Source organism: Neophocaena asiaeorientalis, unplaced genomic scaffold, assembly GCF_003031525.2.
Source record: "Neophocaena asiaeorientalis asiaeorientalis breed wild unplaced genomic scaffold, Neophocaena_asiaeorientalis_V1.1 scaffold46, whole genome shotgun sequence".
Taxonomy (NCBI): domain Eukaryota; kingdom Metazoa; phylum Chordata; class Mammalia; order Artiodactyla; family Phocoenidae; genus Neophocaena; species Neophocaena asiaeorientalis.
Window position 1 is genome coordinate 1,986,622 of NW_020175393.1, and position 18,319 is coordinate 2,004,940.

An 18,319-nucleotide genomic window follows, 5' to 3' on the forward strand; every position below is an offset into this window, starting at 1 on the left:
CTGCATGGCTCACTCCCTCACTGTACTTAGGGCTCTGCCCGAATGTCACCTCTGCAGAAAAGCCTTCCTTGACCACCTGTGTTATAGTCTCCCCTACCTGCACCTTCTGTATACTTATGCTGCTTTGTTCTTCTTCATAGAAATGCCCATCAGTTCCTATCTGAAATTCTATTATACGGTGATGTATTTACTTGTTTACTATAAGCTGCCTCTATCTCTCTCCCCAAACATGAGCTCACAAGGTCAGGGATCTTCATCTGTTTAGTTCACTGCTGTATCCCCCATGTCCTGGTTCAATGTCTGGTACATAATAGGTGCTCAGTAAATATCTATAGAGCAAATGAATTAATTACTGTATAGAAGTGAGGGGCGAAAGGGCTGAAGAAATGCCCCCACTGCCCTCCTTACCAGCCACATCCCCGCAGAGCAGGCTCTGTGATCTGGAGGCCTGGACTCTCTCCTTCTGAGTCCCTAAATACCCCAGGAGCACGAGGGAAGCCATCACTGAAAAGGTGACCATCAGGGGATGCATTCCTCCTGATCTCCAGGCCCCGTTACACCCACTTTTAGACAGAGCCCCTCACAGGCTCATCCAAGGCCACACGTGACTTGGTGACTCCTGTCACACAAACATTGTCCATCACAGGAGCCACTCCCCTTCCTCCTTCCCTGGCCCTGAGAGAACCTCTGGCCTCTGTATGCGGTGGTGTGGGGAGGGAGGGGGAAGGGGGGGTCCTCCAAGGTCCAGCCATCTGACTGACCCACCAACGTTTCCCTGGAGAAGCCAGGTGAAAGGCATCAGACAGCTCATTGAAAGGAGGGCTCCACCCACCTTCCTTCCCTCCAGCTGAGCTCTGGGAGTCACACAGACCAGAATGCAAATCCCAGCTCTGCATCCGACAAGCTGTGAGGGACTGCAGCAGCCCTTGGGCAGCCTGAGCCACGGTCACCTCCTCTGTAAAACAGGGACAATCCTCAGGGCAGCTGTGTAGGAGCTGGGGCCAGGGTCTGGTAGCTTCGATGAGGATGGGTAATGAAATGTTCCCTAGAAAATTGTATATTAAAACAAAAGGAGGTCCAGGGGTCTTCACACAGACCAGGCCGGGCTGCCTGAGGGGCTGGTGCAGGAGGCAGAGCCTGGGGCTCAAAGGCTCTGGGAAGAGGGCTGGGTGGGTGACACAGGATAATAAGGCAAAAATGGCTGCAGGCATCCCTCCGTGTGTCCACGACATGCATGAGCCCTTTGAAAAAGGCGCACAGCCCCTTCCTGGTCTTACGATGAAGAACTGGAGGCTTGGGGAGGGGCAGTGACTTGCCTAAGGTCACAGAGGAGTAGAGGATGAGGCTGAAACCAGAACCCACCCAGGACACTCAGCAGCCCCATACTGGCCTGAAGTAGGAGCCTCAGGGTAGGGCAGGAAGGAAGCCACAGTGCAGGGAAAGGGGAGATGGGGCTTGCTTTGGTGACACCTCCAAGAAGCTGGAACCCTGCCTCAGATAGGAAAACAGGCTCAAACCCAGTAGTCAACAAACAGGTGAAGAGGGCTTCCTGGGGGTCGAGGCCCAGACCGGAGCTGGGGGTGGTGGGGGGCAGGGAAAGGTCAACGGCCTTTGCCACCTGCTCTTTAACAAAGGGGAAGATATCGGAAGGGATCCCTAAATGTGGGAGCCTCGGAGGATAGATCCCAACATGCTCCAGTGCAGAGGCTCAAGGAAGGGGAGGAAAAATAAACAAGGGCAGGAAAATGAACTTGAAGACAATGGAGTTCAGACCAGGTTTAGAGATGTGTTTGTCAAAAGGCTCAGAGGTAAAAAATAAATAAATAAACCAAAGAGGCCAAAGGAGCTGAGGAAACAGATGCTGCGGATGTGGCTACTCTGTGGGCTCAGGTCTGGGCTCAAGAACATAGACACAGCAGAAGCCAGAGGCCCACCCCATGGTACCCGGACCTCCATGTGGTGAGGACAGAAAAGCCAAGAGAGATGGGTGAGAGATGCAAAGACCCACATCACGGGGGACCTCAGAGGTCCCCTGACCCATCGCCTTTCACATTGGTGATGAAGCTGAGGCTCAGAGAGGGAAAGTGACCAGCCCAGTGTTACACAGCCACCCAGAGACAGAGCCAGGACTAGAACTGGGTCCCGATCCCCACTTCCCACTCTGATGAATAATGATGAAACTTACACACCTCCAGAAGCTTAGTGCTTAGTGCAGGGCCCAGACTGTGCTAGTTAGTGCTTTACATGTATTAACTCATTTAATGCTCATGGCAACCTAGAAGGGAAGTGCTTCTTTTTTTTTTTTTTTTTTCCTGCAGCACTGCACAGCTTGCAGGATCTTAGTTCCTTGACCAGGATTGAACCCGGGCCGCCTGCAATGGAAGCATGGAGTCCTAACCCCCGGACTGCCAGGGAAGTCCAGGGAAGTGCTATAAATATTCCCATTTCATGAGGTGGAAACTGAGGCCCAGCGCCCCCAAGTGACTGCTCAAGATTGCACAGTTCATGGTGGCCAAGCCAGCATCTGGGCTCTTAAACCCTCCACTCCACTGCATCATCCAGGGAGGACAGGATTCACAAAGGGGCTGCAACCAGCAAAGGAAAACTTTTTTAGACCTGGAAGAAATCTTCAAACATGTTCCACAAAGAAGCCTGGTGAAAGAAAATGTTGCTTCCTGTCCAAGAGGGAAGGGATGCAAACTCAGAGCAAAAAGGGCTCAGTGTCCATTCTGTCTCCTTCCTCCTGTCAATCCCGTCAAGCTTAGAGGCGAACTCGGATGGGAGCATGTCCCCATTGTGATAGGCCAGGGCGAACACATCAGAGATGAGTCAGAGAGAGAGGAAAAGTGGCCTGATGACACCCAACCCACGGGACTCACAAAATCAAGAGGTACCAGCACCGCACTGAAGGCCAGGGGGGCGGAGCAATTAGAGCGGACAGGCGAAGTCCTCACGGCAGGCCAGACAGCGCAGGGCTCACCTTCAAAGCGGGACAGAGACTGACTGGGTAATCACTGAGCAGTCACACTGATGCCAGCACCTTGCCAATCTTGCAGAGCATCCCGGAGACCCAGCCGGCACGTGGTGGGCCTCACAGCTTGGCAGGGGATGCCCATACCAAGTCCACTGAATTTCCACCCACAGAGCAGTGACGGGCAGCAGAGCAAGGGCGAGGAAGATGTAATTTGTCTCAAGTTGGGGGCAGCCTGGGTGATAAGCTAGAATGGTGGGGACTGGCTCCGGGGTGGGGTCCACTCCCTTCCCACATTCTTGGAAAATGCATTGGTCAGTGGGCAGGGATGAAGGTCCCTGGGCTGTGAGGCCCAGAGGTCTCCCCTCAAGAAGATGCTACAAGCCACCCTGCTCTCTTATACACCAACCCAAAGCCAGTGGCAGGACGCCTCCCTGTCTCCAGCGCCCTGCCCCATCGGCTAATCTCAACCACATTTCACCTGACTGAGGGCGAGAAGGTCGCATGCTCCAGGCTCTGTCCCCATACAGTTGGACCCACTCATCCCTGAACCAAAAGACCAAGCCTGGAGTGCCCCCATGATGAGGCTTTGCTTACGAGAAGGATGCCTGGAGTCAGGGGCCTCGGGCTAGGAGGACCCAGCCTGCCAGATGTCAGAGCTGGACCCTGCAGATGAGCTGATGTGCCCACTCCTGTCACAGATGAGAGACGGGGGCCCCAGAAGGGCGATGACGTGCCCAAGGGCACAGGGCTGGTCATCTGTTCATCCTACAGACATCTATTGAGACCCCACTGTGGGCGAGGGACGGCGAAGGACACAGAGCCAAGGGGGTCCTTCCTTCCACGGCCTCAAGGGGCCCAGTCAAGTGGAAGAGGAAGAGGGGGAATTCAACAAGCACTGGGGCAGGTATGATTGGGGTTCCCAGGAGGCCAGCCTAGGGGAAGATCATATGCCTCCCTGGGTAAGCAAGTCTGCAGGGAGGAGGGGCCTTGGCACTGAGCCGTGATGGGCAGAGAAGACTCCCCAGGGCCCTATGTAACTTGGACATGGCAGGTGGACACAACAACCCCAAGTGCCAAAAAACTGTTAAACGCAGGGTTGACCTGAAAGAAACCACTCCGCTCCATCTCACAGGGGTCCCCATCCCACGGCTACTAGGACCAGGCCAGGCCCCTCACTGGGGTCCCATCTGCCTGCTCACTCCTTCCTCCAGGCTGTGCTCACGCTGTTCCTCCACCTGGCACGCCCCTTCCTTCCTCTCCACTTGTCCAAGTATCCCTCCTCCAAGCCCTGCTGGACTGCCCATCTTGATGCGCTGGGCCTCTTGCAACCCTGGAGTTTATCTCTTCACCTCAACACATGCGTCATCACATCCCTTCATTCAATTATTAAGGCAAATTCTCCTGGGCACCTCCTGCAGGAGGGCAGCGTGCCAGGTCTGGGTGGGCACTGTTCTTCCCACGCCCGCTGAGAGCTGGCAGAGCCCACTCCCTCTCTCCTCTCCTCGCGCAGGGGCTGGGTACCCAGTGGATGTGAAATAAATCCATGAAGTCCAGGCCAGTGGGAGACTCGAGCGGGGTCTGGAAGGCTGAGCCTCTTCCTGTTCCTGCCCTCTGGGGCAGGCAGCACCTCAGAACAAAGCATCCCGAGGCAGGCGCTGCGGTGGAAAGGATATCTGTCCTCGATGACTCAGGATAGGGTTGGGGGCAGCCAGGAGCTCAGAGGGGAGGGCAGGGTCCCAGGGCAGCCTGACCCCAGAAGCCCGTGCTCTGTCAGCCTCAGTCTGCCCTTCTATAGACTGGGAGAGCAACCTTTCAGGCCTAGGATGGGAAGAAGGGCTAAAGAAGTGAGTAGGCGGCTGGATTTCATGATCACCCATCCCACAAACATTTACTGAGCACCTACTGTGTGCCAGGGACTGTGCTAGAGGCTGGGGAGGTACCAGAGAACAAAACAGGCAAAAAACCTCTGCTGTCATGGACCATAAACAAATAAAAATGTAGTTGTCAATTGCTATAAAGAAAAACAGAGCAGGGAGCATGGAATGGAGAGTAGTGGACTGGGGACTCAGTGGTCAGAGAGGCCCCTCTGAAGAGGGGACCCCTGGGAAAGCAGCTGAATGCACTGAGAATGCAGCCACATGGACAACCAGGGACAGAGCTTTCTGGGCAGAGGGAGCAGCCAGTGCAAAGGCCCTGAGGTGGGCTTGTGCCTGGAGTGTTAGAAGAGCCGTGAGGAGGCCGGTGTGACTGGAGAAGAGCCTGAGAGGGGAGTGGAAGGAGACAAGGTCCGGGAGGGGAGGCAGCAGAAAGGGGAGCTGCTGGATCCTGGGGGTGCCCTGGGGCAAACCTCTCTCCTTTCTAGTCTCCCAGAAGGATGAGCAGTGCCATCCCCTCCGGGTGGCACGGCTCTTTCCAGCTGGCCAGCTCCTCCCCACTCCCCTTGGAGCCTCTGTTTACAGCTGGAGAAGTTGAGTCTAGAGATGTCACAGAGCCAGAGGGATGAGGTGCCCCAGCCTTGGGCCTCCAGCTGCCAGCCCTGCCACTCCGCCGCGCGGACGGGCCCATCTAAATGCAAGTCTGACGCTCAGCCCTGGGAGTTGGACCTGGAGGTCAGACCAGCAACAGCTTGACTCACCAACATCTCCGGAATACCAATGGGGGATGCGGGGACACAGCAGGGAGATGAGACTTTAAATTTTCCACCGTGCGAGGGACAGGACATCCTTCAAGGAGCAGGCCTGAGGCTCCCACGTCCCTTCCCGCCACACCCAGAAAGGCCCTCCCATTCTCACCCTAGGAGTACAGGCCTAGATGTGCCCAGGGTGCTGGAATCACTCATTAGAGAACCAAACTCCCAAGGCGGCCCCATGGTGATGCCCCTGCCCAGAGCTGACCTGTGTGTCCTTCCTATGACGTGCACCAGAGATCAGGAGGCCACGCTGGATTCAAATCCCACTCCTGCTACTGTCCAGCTGTGTGGCCTCAGGGGAGTTACTTAACCTCTCTGAGCCTCAGTATTGCCATCTGTATAATGGAGTTGCCTTGAAAGACAAATGAGTTAACATGTATGAAGCACATAAAATGGGGTCTGGTCCACAGGAGGGCTCCATAAATGTTACCTACTAATATTATCCATTGTCCTCTCACCCACACAGGAGCCCTGGGCTCTGACACTCAACACTTCCTTGTGATCTTAGGCCCCTTGACTTCCCTGAGCCTTGGTTGTCCTCATCTGTGAAATGGAGCACTAGTGCAAGTAAACTGAGGCTCACACAAGGCCCCACTGATACGGAAAGGCTGTGGGGGCATACAAGTTCATACTCCAGACCCCAACCCCTGAGTGCGCCCAGGACAGTGGTGGGAGGCACCGAGGGCGGGGCCCCACCTGTGCCACCCCCTCTAGCCTTCATCTCCCTCCAAGGGTGACTCACTCACATTATCTCCAGAGCCTAGGCAGGGCCTGCTCTACGTACCTAATCCCAGGCCTGGTTGTGTCCCTAGCCTTTCCCTTGGGCAGCCTCTGCCCGGCAGGGAGAGGGAGAGCCCTGCAGCCAGAAGGAGCGCACACCACACAGATGGGGGATGCGCCCGACACCTCACAAAAGCACACACATGCCCACGACCTGCTGCAGACACCAGGGCAAGCAGGCTGGCCTGGGCTCCTGTGATTTTGTCCCTCATCCTGTCCTTGGACACTGCCTGTGGCCCCACGCAGGGCCCAGCACCACCCCCTCGGGCCTTCCATCACTCCCCGGGCCTCCCCAAGAGCGGCTGGCACCAGGGAGGGCTGGGGCCCAAGCAGCCAGACCCTCCAATGTGCGTTCCTGAGCGCCGACCTCCATGGGCCAGGAGCACGTTTCATTCTGATAACAACCAGTTTCATCCCCACTTCGCAGATGAGGAAACCAAAACCGAGAGAGGCTGAGTGACTTTCCCAGAATCACGTGGCCAGCAAGTGGCTGAGTCGGAGCCCAGGTCTGTCTGTCGAGGCCTGTTCCTTAACCATGCACTGCCATCTCTGTGATATAAGCTGGGGGAGACGGATAGCGTGGGGTAAAGGGCCTAGGGCTGACAGCCTGGCTCCAAGTCCTGCTCCAACACCTCAGTGTGTGAGCCTGGGCCAGCCACTTCACCCCTCTGAGCCTCAGTTTCCTCATCTGTAAAAGGGGGACAAAACACTGTCATCAGGATTCATGAAAGTGCAGTGAGGCTGCCTGGCACAGTGCAGGGTCCAGTCAAGGGCCATAGGCTGGCTCAGGGCGTAATCCACATGACCAAGTGATTGGGGTGGGAGGGCACTGCTGATGGGGACTGGAAAGTGCAGCGCCAGAGCTTTCTCTAAGCCCTGTGCCAACGGCCCAATAGTGCTGGGTGCTACCCAGGAGCTCCCCACCCAGAGGATGGAGCTGGGCTCCAATCCCAGCTCCTCTACGTTCTGGCTGTGTAGCCTTGGGAAAGTGACCTACCCTCTCTGGCCTCAGTTTCCTCATCTATAAAAAGGCCATCGGCTTCCCTGGTGGCGCAGTGGTTGAGAGTCCGCCTGCCGATGCAGAGGACACGGGTTCGTGCCCTGGTCCGGGAAGATCCCACATGCTGCAGAGCAGCTAGGCCCGTGAGCCATGGCCACTGAGCCTGCGTGTCCGGAGCCTGTGCTCCGCAACGGGAGAGGCCCGTTGCTCCGCAACAGTGAGAGGCCCGCATACAGCAAAAAAAAAAAAAGGCCATAATTATGCTCCCTGAAGGACCCACCAGAGCCCAGCACACAGGAGGCACCCAGGACTTGCTGGCTGAGCTCTCACCAGGGCTCTGATGTACACCCTCAGCCTGGCGAGCGCACCCTCCCGTCCTCCCCGCTCCCTGGCACTCCTCTGAGCAACGCGAAGATGATTTATACTTCAGAGGACGAATCAATACGATATACAGCCAAAGACATCTTTAATCTTTCACAGGAATTAGGCAAAAGGTACAGCGGCCCCTTTCTACTGGCCGCTCAATTCTGATTTCAATTTGGGCAGCTGGAGCATGGCTTTCTCTCTCCTTTTCTTTTCATTTGCCTAAAGATGGTTCTCCAAATCAAATTTCATTTAGCAGGCCGGGCAGGAAGACCTAGCTGCCCAGCCAGGGCCCTGGGGCTGCACACCCTGCCAGGGGGTCTGCGGATGAGGGAGGTCCGGCCAGGTGGGAGGCCAGACCCTCAGCAATGGGAAGGAGTGCAGGCGGCAGGGGCACAGCTGTGCCCCTGTGCTGGGCCCGGGCAGAGTAGCTAGTTCTCTTATTTTTCTAGAGTTCCTTTTAAAAATCTTGAGTAGACTTTCTATTTTCTAACTACTCAATGCCTGATTAGATGCTTGCAGAAAATTCAAACAGTAGCCTCAGCTTTAGCCGAAATGCAATGCCCTGACCTCACCCGAATCCCATGCCTCTCCCACGCTTAACACATCAGCATGTGTCCCTCCAGGCCAAGTGTGTGTGTGTGTGTGTGTGTGTGTGTGCGTGCACGCGCGTGCGCACGCGTGACTGTCATACCCCCATCCCTTGCACAGGACTGGTCCACATGGGTCTTAGTTACTGCAGTGGGAAATGGGCAGAAGACAGAGTGACAAAAATACAAAGCAGTTAAGACCTCTAGTCCTGGAGCCAGCTCGCCTGGATTCAAATCCCTTCTCCACCTCTAACTTGCTCTGTGACCTGGTGCCAATTATTTGGTGTCTCTGAGCCTCAGCTTCCTTCCCTGGAAAACGGGGGTACCTGCTTCATCTGGTGGGGCAGATTACCCAGAACACCCGGTATAAACAGGGGCTCGGCATGTGCCAGCAGCATAGGGAAGGCTATGTTGAGTACACGGGATGGCTTCCAGGTCCCTATGGCAGGGACCAAACACAACCGAACACTAAGATTCTGGACCTCTGTCCCTGCCCCCAGCCAGCACTTTTGTCCCCAAATCCAACAGAGGTTGCACCTGAATCAGAAAGGCAGTGGGCTCGTTTGGGGAAGGACTCAAGCCATCAGGGAGAAGAGGAGCCTGCAGGATGGGTGGAGCCAGTGCAGAGAGGTACCCAAGTCTGAGCAAAGAAAGAAAGGATTTGTGGGCAGTCAGAGGGAGGGGCGGGGGGTGGGGGGCTGGAGTCTGACACTGCCCAGCCTGCCTGCAGGTGGGAATGGGGTCTGTCCACCCCCTGCTTCCTTCCGTGGGGGCCCAGCTGCTGGAGCCGCAGCCATCAGTCAGCACTACCCCATTTCCACCACCCCGCCGCCCTCGCCGCCAGGTTACAAGCACCCGAGCTGCTTCGGCTGTACAATTAAAGGGGCTTGTCTGAGATTTATAGCAGGATTATGCCTGCAGGGTGTTACCAACGCCAGCCTCTGGACACTCTGTGGTCCTTAGGAAAAACAATTAGAGTTCCGGGGTTCTCCGGGTATAAATATAGAGATGCCATCCTCCAAGGTCGAGGGCGCCACAGTGAGCTATTTAGAGACGGGGCCTTGGGAGAGGCCAGGAGAGGAGGCAGAGGGGCCCCGTCTGCGGGGAGGAGGGTCCGCCAGGAGCGGAAGGGCCTCCCTGCTTCCCTCCATGCCCCACGCAGCACGGGAGCCGTCCCTTGGCCCCCACAGCTCTGAATCAGCTTGGCAGGGCTCACCAGCCCAGGCGGAGCCCCCTACCCAGGGGCCTGTCTGCTGCCCTGGATGCCCACACACACAGTCCCACACAGGCTGTCCTGCCTCAGTGTGACCATCGGAAAGGACCGGCCAGAGGCCCAGGTCTGGGCCTGCCGTGGAGGTAACCCCTGCTTGCTTAGCTTCTCCTTGCTTGCTGATAACTAGAAGCTTTATCACTCTGAGGATGGCAATTCAGGAACGCAGTGAGCTCGGCGGGGCAAGGGGGCCTGTGGTAAGTGCGGAGGATCCGAGGAGAGCACGTCACTTTCCCACCCTTCCCCGAATCCCACCCACAGGGCACCTACTTCCCTGAGGCCGGCACAGCCCCACTGCAGCCCCTGCCCCTCACCACACGGCTCAAGTTTAAGGATTCTGAATTCCCAGTCCCTCAAACAAATCCTTGCTCCAAGAAGCTGCTGGTTGGCCTCTGGCTCCTGGGTCCCTGAGACTCCACTGAACAAGCCCACCTCCATCCCCACCTCCTTCTCCTCCTCTCTGCCTGAGAACAGGGGCTGTTCCATCAGCTCCCATGCTGGGGATATTGACAGTCCCTCCGTCTGCCCAGCCATGTCCGCAAAAGTCATTCACATCCACCCCCAGCCCCCAGCAGTCACCCAGCCACCCGCCCACAAGGCCACAGGCTCAGAGGAGAAACTCAGGCCCATGAGGGGGTGGCCCAGGGCAGGAGAGCCCAAGGCAGAACCCAGGGAGCGGCTCCCGAGCAGTGCTCGGCCACCACACTGTGACATCCCCCTGTCCCCAAGCACGACCCTGAGGGCGGGCGCCGGACTCACCGTCCTCACGGGACTTCTGGACGAAGGCCTCCACGCCACTCTCACCGTAGCTGCCCTCCGAGGCTAGCGTGGACACGTAGTTCCACTTGAGGGCACGGACGATATCCACCATGGCCTGGGCCTGGTATGTGTCCGAGGGCACCACGCGGGAGAAGAAGTCGTAGCGGCTGTTGTCACTCAGGTCGGGGGCTGTGGAGGCGTAGCTGATCTGGGGGATCTGGGGGCGAGAGGGGCCACTGATGGGGGCGGCTGGCACCTCACCCTGCCCGGCCAGCACCAGCCCCTACACCCCAACCTGCCTCCCATCCCATGGCCTTGGGACCACCGCCCCACCCCCCCAGCCCTTCCCATGGGCACTGCCTCCTCTCGTCCTGGGGGAGACCCCTTGACATGGGCTGAATAGGTCCCAGCCCCACTTGACAGAGGAGGAAACTGAGGCCCAGAGAGGGTGGGCAAATGGTTGGTCAGCCCCCCACCCCTGGCTCTACCCAGGGTCCCAATGCCTTCCACCCCCACTCAGCTCCCCTGCTCCCGTCTCTCCCCAGGCCTCTCCCCTTTCCCAGCAGGAGTGAGGCTGGCATCAGGGTGAGAAGTGAGAGGCATGTCAGCATCAAGCCCTCCTCTAGAAAGTCTCCCAGCCCACCTCACCTGGGTCTTGTGGCCGGTGGTCCCTCAATAACACACACGTACACACCCCAGAGTCCTAGGAGATAACGCACATGCCTGTACACACATACATGCACGAGCTAACACACACACACCACGGGATCCTCTGGGTGCCTCAATTTCCATAAAGAGTTAGAACATCCCAGCTGGAGAGAATCCCCAGATGGTTGGCCAGGGATGGAGTGGAAATGGGGTTGGGGTGGGGATGAGGGTGGTGAGAGGGGCCTGAGCGTTTATCTGGTCCACTCCCTGCCCCCAGGCAGCCTTTCTTGTCACCACCTAGCAGACCCCATCCCCACAGCTCTCTCTGGGCCCAGGCTCCTTCCTCCTGCCCAGCTCAGAGGGGACAGAGCCCAGGTTCCAATTCCCGCAGCCCTCGCCCCACCCCACAGATTGAATCCCAGAAGGCCAGAGAGACTGGGGCCTCCGAGAAACCCTCTCTCCGCAGCCTGGGACAAAGGGCCCACCCGGTGCCACAGCCTCTCAACGGCAGACAGACTCCGGGCCTCCTGGCCCCAGCCCGGCTGCCCCAGTCACAGGGCACCTTCCTGCCCTCACACCTCCCACCTGGCCCCCCAGGCAAAGGTGGGACACGGAGCTCTCAAGGTGCCATTCCTCCTGTGGTTGACATCCAACATTCCCAAGGGAAAGGGGTGAAAGGGGTTGTGGACCCTCCTGAGCCTCCCCCACCTTCCCCCCGCCCACATCCCGGGTGCCCTCCTCACAGGGCTCTCGTCTGCCCTGGCTCCCCAGGACTGGCCAGTGGCCCATGCTCTCCACCCCCTGCCTTGGTCCACACCAACATGTACCCTTCCTGTGTACCCTTTACCCTGCCCTCAGTCATCCACGGTGACAGGGTGAAGGGCTGGGCATACTGATCTGGGCTGATGTTAAATCGAAGATTGATTCCCCCTAAGGAATAATTAAGATTCAATCCTGGCAGAAAAAAATTAATGGCGAGAATTTTAGTCCACATGGCAACTGAGGGTGGGAAAATATTCCGGAGCCAGAGGACACCGGGAGCCCCCTGCACATGGGTTTGCCCACCTGGCCTCTGCCTAGGGTGTGACTACCCCCCAGGGACAGTGCAGGGGTCCACCTTCCACTGGGGTATATACTCAACCTGCTCTGAAACTAAACAGGGGCAAAGCTGCCTCCCGGAAGACAGCCAGGGGCTAGAGGTGGGGTTGGGCAGGATCTCCCACCTTAGACTCTCTGTATGTTTTCCACGTAGAACTATGCAAATACAGCACGTGTTTAGAAAGCAGACCTCACTGGAATGTCCCAGAGCACCTGCGTCCCTCTGCCTGCCTGAGTCAGCAGTGTCTGAACACTAGCCCAGTCCTCTCGGCCCTGGAGGGCACTCAGCATGAAAGCAGCACCCCCTACAATGCGGACTCTGGTTGGACATTTGATGATTCATTCAAAAAGTATCATTATTTTTAAGGTCTGATGATGGTATTATAGCTGCGGTTGGCTGGCTGGTTTTTGAGTCCCTAGCTCTTAGAGCGCGGTTTCCCCACCTCAGCGCTGTTAACGCTTGTGGAGGGGAGTGGGGTGTGATTCTTTGTTGGCGGGCTGTCCTGTGCCTTGTAGGATGTTTAGCTGCACCCTTGTCCCCTACCCACTAGATGCCAGTAGCACACCCCTCCCCCGGTTGTGACAACCAAAAATGTCTCTAGACATTGCCAAATGTCCCCCGGCAGACAAAGCTGTCCCCAGTTGAGACCCACCGTTTCAGAGATATGTACTAAAATATTTAGGCGTGAAGTGATATGATGAGGTCTGGGATTTGCTTCAAAAGAATCGCTGTGGGAACGCGTGGAAGAAGAAATAGCACTGGCCAAGCGCTGACAACTGTTGACCGGTGTGGACGCGAAGGTACACTGCCCTGTTTGTTGCACTTTTGTGCGTGTCTGAAATGCCTACATTTAAAATTTTTGACAGTAAAACAACAGAACAAAATAAATGTCACCCTTGGGGTCATCCCTCTGAAGAGAAGCGCCCTGAATCTGGAGCTGGCAACGGAGATGAGGGCCACCACAGCAGGTCCCTGAGAGCAGATGGCCGTGTTTGTTTGCCAGCTCACCTCTGCCGGCCCTAATCACACACCCAGAAACCCACTCGGCTCCTGATTAGAAGCGGCTTCTCTCCTACTTCTGATGTGTTCTCCCAACACAGGGCCTTAGGGCCGGAGTCAAAAGTGCCTGCTCGGACAAGGGGCAGCAGGTCCAGGGAGGTCTTGGGGCTGGTGGCAGAACAGGCCAGAGCAGCTCACACGAGGCAACTTCTCACCCCTCGGGCCTCCTTCCAAGCCACCTCCCCCCTCCCCTCCCATCCGGGCACTCAGCCTGGGCAGGGACAGCAGATGGACAGGTGGCTGTCCAGGTGCCGGGACTCAGAGCCTCCCCCAGTGAGCTCAGCCTGCGTCAGCCGGCTTCAGACCCAGGCACCACCCCTGCCCCTGCACACCCTCATTCCCATAAAGGGTGGGAGGGCCAAGCATGGGGTTCCTGCAGGTGTGTGTGTGTGTCAGCCTGCAGGAGTGCTCAGGGCCTCTGATTTCTGAAGCCCAGGAGGGGCCCCTGCGCCGCCCCCAACCATTCCTGAGATCCTGGAACAGGGACCCTGCCCTGAGATGATGAGGGTTGCGGAGGGGTAGAGCCAGCTTCCTGAACAGGGTCCAGGAGATAAGCCAGCATCCTCGTAAACATCGCCTCTGCCAGCTCCTCCTACCCCGCCCCCTGCAGGCTCCCTCCTCAACTCCAGGCCCTCCTGAGGTGCCCAGGAGGATGGCCTGAAGCAGTGATTTGGGAGTTAAACCGCTCAGATTCAAATCCCAGGTCTGCCATGCACCGGCTGGGAAACCTGGGGCAGGTTACTTCACCTCTCTGGGCCTCAGTTTCCTCCTCTGCAAAATGGGAATAATTCCAATCCCTTTCTCATAAGGTTGTGAGGGTCACGTGTGGGAACTCACAGGAGGTGCTAGGGGCAGCGCCTGGCGGGCAGTCAGCACTCAAGGGTTAGCTCTGATATGAGTTATTATCCCTCCCCCTGCACTTCCTCCTGGCAGCTTTCTCTCTGTTTTTACCCTCTAGCACTGCCCCTAGTGCCTCCCCCTCCCACCCCCAGCTCTCTCACTGTAGTCACAGAGTTACTGCTTAGTGAGGACATCTCCTGGGGCTGGCAGGTCCCCCCAAGCTCCCCTCCCTCCCGTCCCCACCCCAGCCTGGAGTGGAGGGGCAGAGGCAAGGACCGCCCTGGGGACCCCATGGGCAGGGGGATTGTGACAACCTGGCCCGAGTGGGGCTCTGGCATCTCCGCAGCTCTCACTGTCCCCGCAGCCCAGCCGAGAGGGAGGGAGGCGCTGGATTAACATTCTCCTCAGAAAACATTCCTCTCCTTCACAACAGCCATGCCCATCCTGTCCCCCCGCCAGCTCCTCCCTCTCTGCCTCCCTCTTGCTGTCGCCCAACACTTAGAGCACCAACTGTGTGTTGGGCACTATTCCAGGTGCTGGGGATGCTACACCTTCCTATTGCGCCCTCATGGGACAAGAGTCAGCAAGAAGTCAGACTCCAGCAGCCCTGACCAACGATGGCTGTCCTACTCTGGGGCCATCTGTTCGCCTGTTTCTCTTTCCTCTCTGCCGGCCTTCCTCTGCCCACAAAGCCCAAGACCTCATCTCCCCACATCCAAATCTTCCTGGTGCATCAAGGCCCAGCTCAAGTGCCACCTCCTCCACGCAGCCCCCCCGGGAGCCTTCATCCTCCAGAGAGCCTGCTCAGACCTCCCTCAGCACCAAGTCGGGCTGCTCCAGGGGCACCGAGCACATCCTCCCTGTCCTCCCACGTGTTAGGTATTTGGCCAACTTATCAATTCAACAAGCGTTCTGAGGCGCTCCACGCTGTGCTGGGCAAGGCCACTGGGGAGACACCGAGGGGAACTGCGCTCATCCCACCCCCGAACCCAACACTCACTGCATCTGGGGGACACCCTGGGGAGGAGGCAGGTGGGATGCCCATGAGTGGCACACCGTGTGTCTGCAGCTGGCACCCCGCAGGGCCTCATGCTTACAAAAGTACGAAAAGGGTGAGTGACTGAAGGGGGAAATACATGAGTAAACACTCTCTCTCCCTCCCTCCCTCTCTCTCTCTCTCTCTCTCTCTCTCTGGCTTCTGGAGCGACAAGGAGGTCCCTGCCACATGGGAAAGACAAAAGCTGCTTCCGGGCTTGAGCAACAATGAAGATGAATGTCAAGCACATGTGTGTTTGTGTGACACGCGCACGTGCGAGCACATGCTGGAGCATACGCCCTGAGCACACAGCACACTCGTTGATTTATTCCTCTTACCAATAGTCACCGAGCGCCAACGACCTGCCAGGCACAGCTCTGAGAGCAGGGGTAGGCGGTGGACACTGCCCCGTGGGGCACCCCATGTCGACAGGGGCAGGCGATGGAAAGGCGATGCAGGGCTGGTAGATGGGGATGGGGCCCAGGAGAAAAAAGAAATCAGGAAAGTTCAGGGGACTGTTAGGGAGAAGGCCTAGGGAAGCCCCTCTGGCAGGGTGACATTTGAGTCAAGACCCCAAGGCGGTGAAGGAGGCAGCCCGTAGGTATTTGAAGGAGGGCTTTTTAGGCAGAGGGAACACGTGGATGTACGTGTATGCACGTGTGTGTAAGCACGTACATGTATGTGTATCTGTGTGTTCCAACCTGAATCTGTTCTGAACCTGCCCCAGGCCTGGCCAGCAGCCCCAAACACCCCCCGGGGCACAGAGACGCTGGCTGGGATGCAGGTGGCGCCCCAAGTGCCAACAGCTCAGGCTCTGGGCCACTGGCTCCCCAACCAGCAGAATCTGAGGAGCCCCTGAGAGTGGCTGGTCCCCATCCCACCCCATCCAGAGGAGTGTCGGGGGATAAGGAAGCTGCCCAACATCTCAGAGTGCCGCAAGGGCCCAGTCCCCACGGCCTCTGGAGGCCAGGGCTCTGTCAAGGCCAGGGTTTTGCTCACAGCAGTCAGGGGTGAACCCCCCACCCTGACCTGTGCAAGGCCTGGGGAACCCCGAGTCAAGCAGCTGGATGTCCGGGGCCATCACCACGGACACCTAGGGCCACCTGACAGGAATCCCAACCCTCTTCCTGTGAGCGTGAGTGTTTAAAAGCCCCTCCTCCTCCCTCCTCTTCCCTAACCCTCGCCTCAGCACTCTCTAGAGCCAACCTGCCCAGGGGTGTGCCACCCAGCTTTGCCATCCAGCTGTGCCACCTTAGGCAAGCAGGCAGTCTCTCTGGGCCTCAGTTCCCACCCTTATAAAGCAGTCACAGAAACAACAGAGAGGACTGCATTAGTGAGAACACATACAGGGCTGAAAACTGTGCCCATGGGCTTCCCTGGTGGCACAGTGGTTGAGAGTCCGCCTGCTGATGCAGGGGACACGGGTTCGTGCCCCGGTCCGGGAGGATCCCACATGCCGCGGAGCGGCTGGGCCTGTGAGCTGTGGCCGCTGAGCCTGCGCGTCCGGAGCCTGTGCTCCACAGCGGGAGAGGCCACAGCAGTGAGAGGCCCACGTACCGCAAAAAAACCAAAACAAACAAACAAAAAAAACTGTGCCCAGCACATGGGGGCCCTCAGCAAATACCAGATATTATTAGAGAGGGAGGCAAGACTGGGACCATTGTGCCCATTTTTCAGATGAGGAAACTGAGGCTCGTACAGATGAAAGTGCCCTCTGAGTATCAGAGCCAGGAGAAATCAGAAACAAGGCACAGACCCAGCTCCCCTGCCTCCCTGTTCACCGTCCCCCAGTCCTGGCCTCAGACCCTGCACACCCTCCCAGCCGACTCTGCTCTTTCTGTTCCACCCACAAGCCAGGCCGGGCAGCCACAGATTGAGGCCGGGATCCTGAAGCCCCCTCTGGCCACCAGCCCGACCCAGGCCAGGACCCAGGCAGACCCCAGGACCCCCACCTGCCTGGCGCAGCCCCTCTCACTCAGGGAGCAGAGGACCCTGCATGGGGCAGGTCAGACCCCGGGGTGGCTGCCTGCTCCTTGCCCTTCTGATCCTGGCTGCATGAGGCCTCGACTGCCCAGCTCTCAGCATCGGCTGTTTTCTTTGCAGATAAAAGGCAGCCAGCCAGGTTTTAGGTACATGAAAGCTGCTCGGGCAGGAATGTATGGTTCAGAGAGCCGGCGAGAGGGCAGAAGCCCAGCTTCCAAAGGCCTGGGGCGCCGTCGTCTCCCACCCGACCCCTCTCACGGCCTGAACCACGCGCCCTCTGCTGCAGAGACGGTGCCCGGGAGGAGCAGAGGTGCTGCCAGCCCACCTCTCCCTCCCCGGGGCCTTCGGGACAGGAGGGCATCTCACTGAGAGCCAGGCACACAGTAGGCGCCCCCCATACCCTTGTGGATCAGCGACCACCTCCTCTCAGCCAGGCGCTAAAGACATGGATTTAAATAACCCACCTTCCAGGCTTCCCTGGTGGCACAGTGGTTAAGAATCTGCCTGCCAACACAGAGGACACAGGTTCGAGCCCTGGTCCGGGAAGATCCCACATGCCGCGGAGAAACTAAGCCCGTGCGCCACAACTACTGAAGCCTGAGTGCCTAGAGCACGTGCTCCGCAACAAGAGAAGCCACCGCAATGAGAAGCCTGTGCACCGCAGAGAAGAGTAGCACCCCGCTCTCCGTAACTAGAGAAAGCCCGCGTGCAGCAACAAAGACCCAACGCAGCCAAAAATAAGTAAATAAATTTATTTTTAAAAAATAAATAAATAACCCACCTTCAGAGAACCAGCCTGCTGGGGGGGGGTTGGGGGAGGAGGTCCTCAGAGTGAAATGCCTCCAGGCTGAAGTGCCGGGTTGGGGGCAAGAGGGATTCACTGCAGGGAGAGTCAGACTGTGGGTCCTGAGAAGAGAGCAGAGGCTGGCAGGGTGGGTCGAGGGTGTAGACAGATTGAAGAGGAGAAATGGGGCGGTGCAGAGAGGGGAGTCAGGGGGAGTTCAAGGCAGCTGGGAAGGGAAATCAGGTGAAGGAACTGGGGTACGGCAGAGGGGGGTGCAGTGGGGGGACCCAGCACGCAGAGGGGCACCTGCCCTCAGTCCTGACACAGCCCGACTCTTGAGAGGGACCCCAGGGTTCAAGAGCAGAGAAGCGGGCTTCCAAAGCCTGGAAAGTGGGGGATGCCCTGGGCAGGGGGCTGGGCTGGCGTCTGGGTGGTCTGTGGTCAG

General features: G+C 57.9%; 1 protein-coding gene across 4 annotated transcripts in view; it reads right to left on the reverse strand.

Annotated features, from left to right (window-relative positions):
• The window catches only part of GRM4 (glutamate metabotropic receptor 4), a 97,462-nt gene that overhangs the window by 51,635 nt on the left and 27,508 nt on the right, over positions 1 to 18,319 (reverse strand). For 3 of the 4 annotated variants that reach the window (XM_024766122.1, XM_024766121.1, XM_024766120.1), the window contains exon 2: positions 10,426 to 10,642. In XM_024766122.1, coding sequence (XP_024621890.1) covers positions 10,426 to 10,642 — 217 coding nt within the window. Of the gene's footprint in view, positions 1 to 10,425; positions 10,662 to 18,319 lie in introns of all 4 variants that reach the window. The other variant, XM_024766124.1, reaches the window with a different exon arrangement.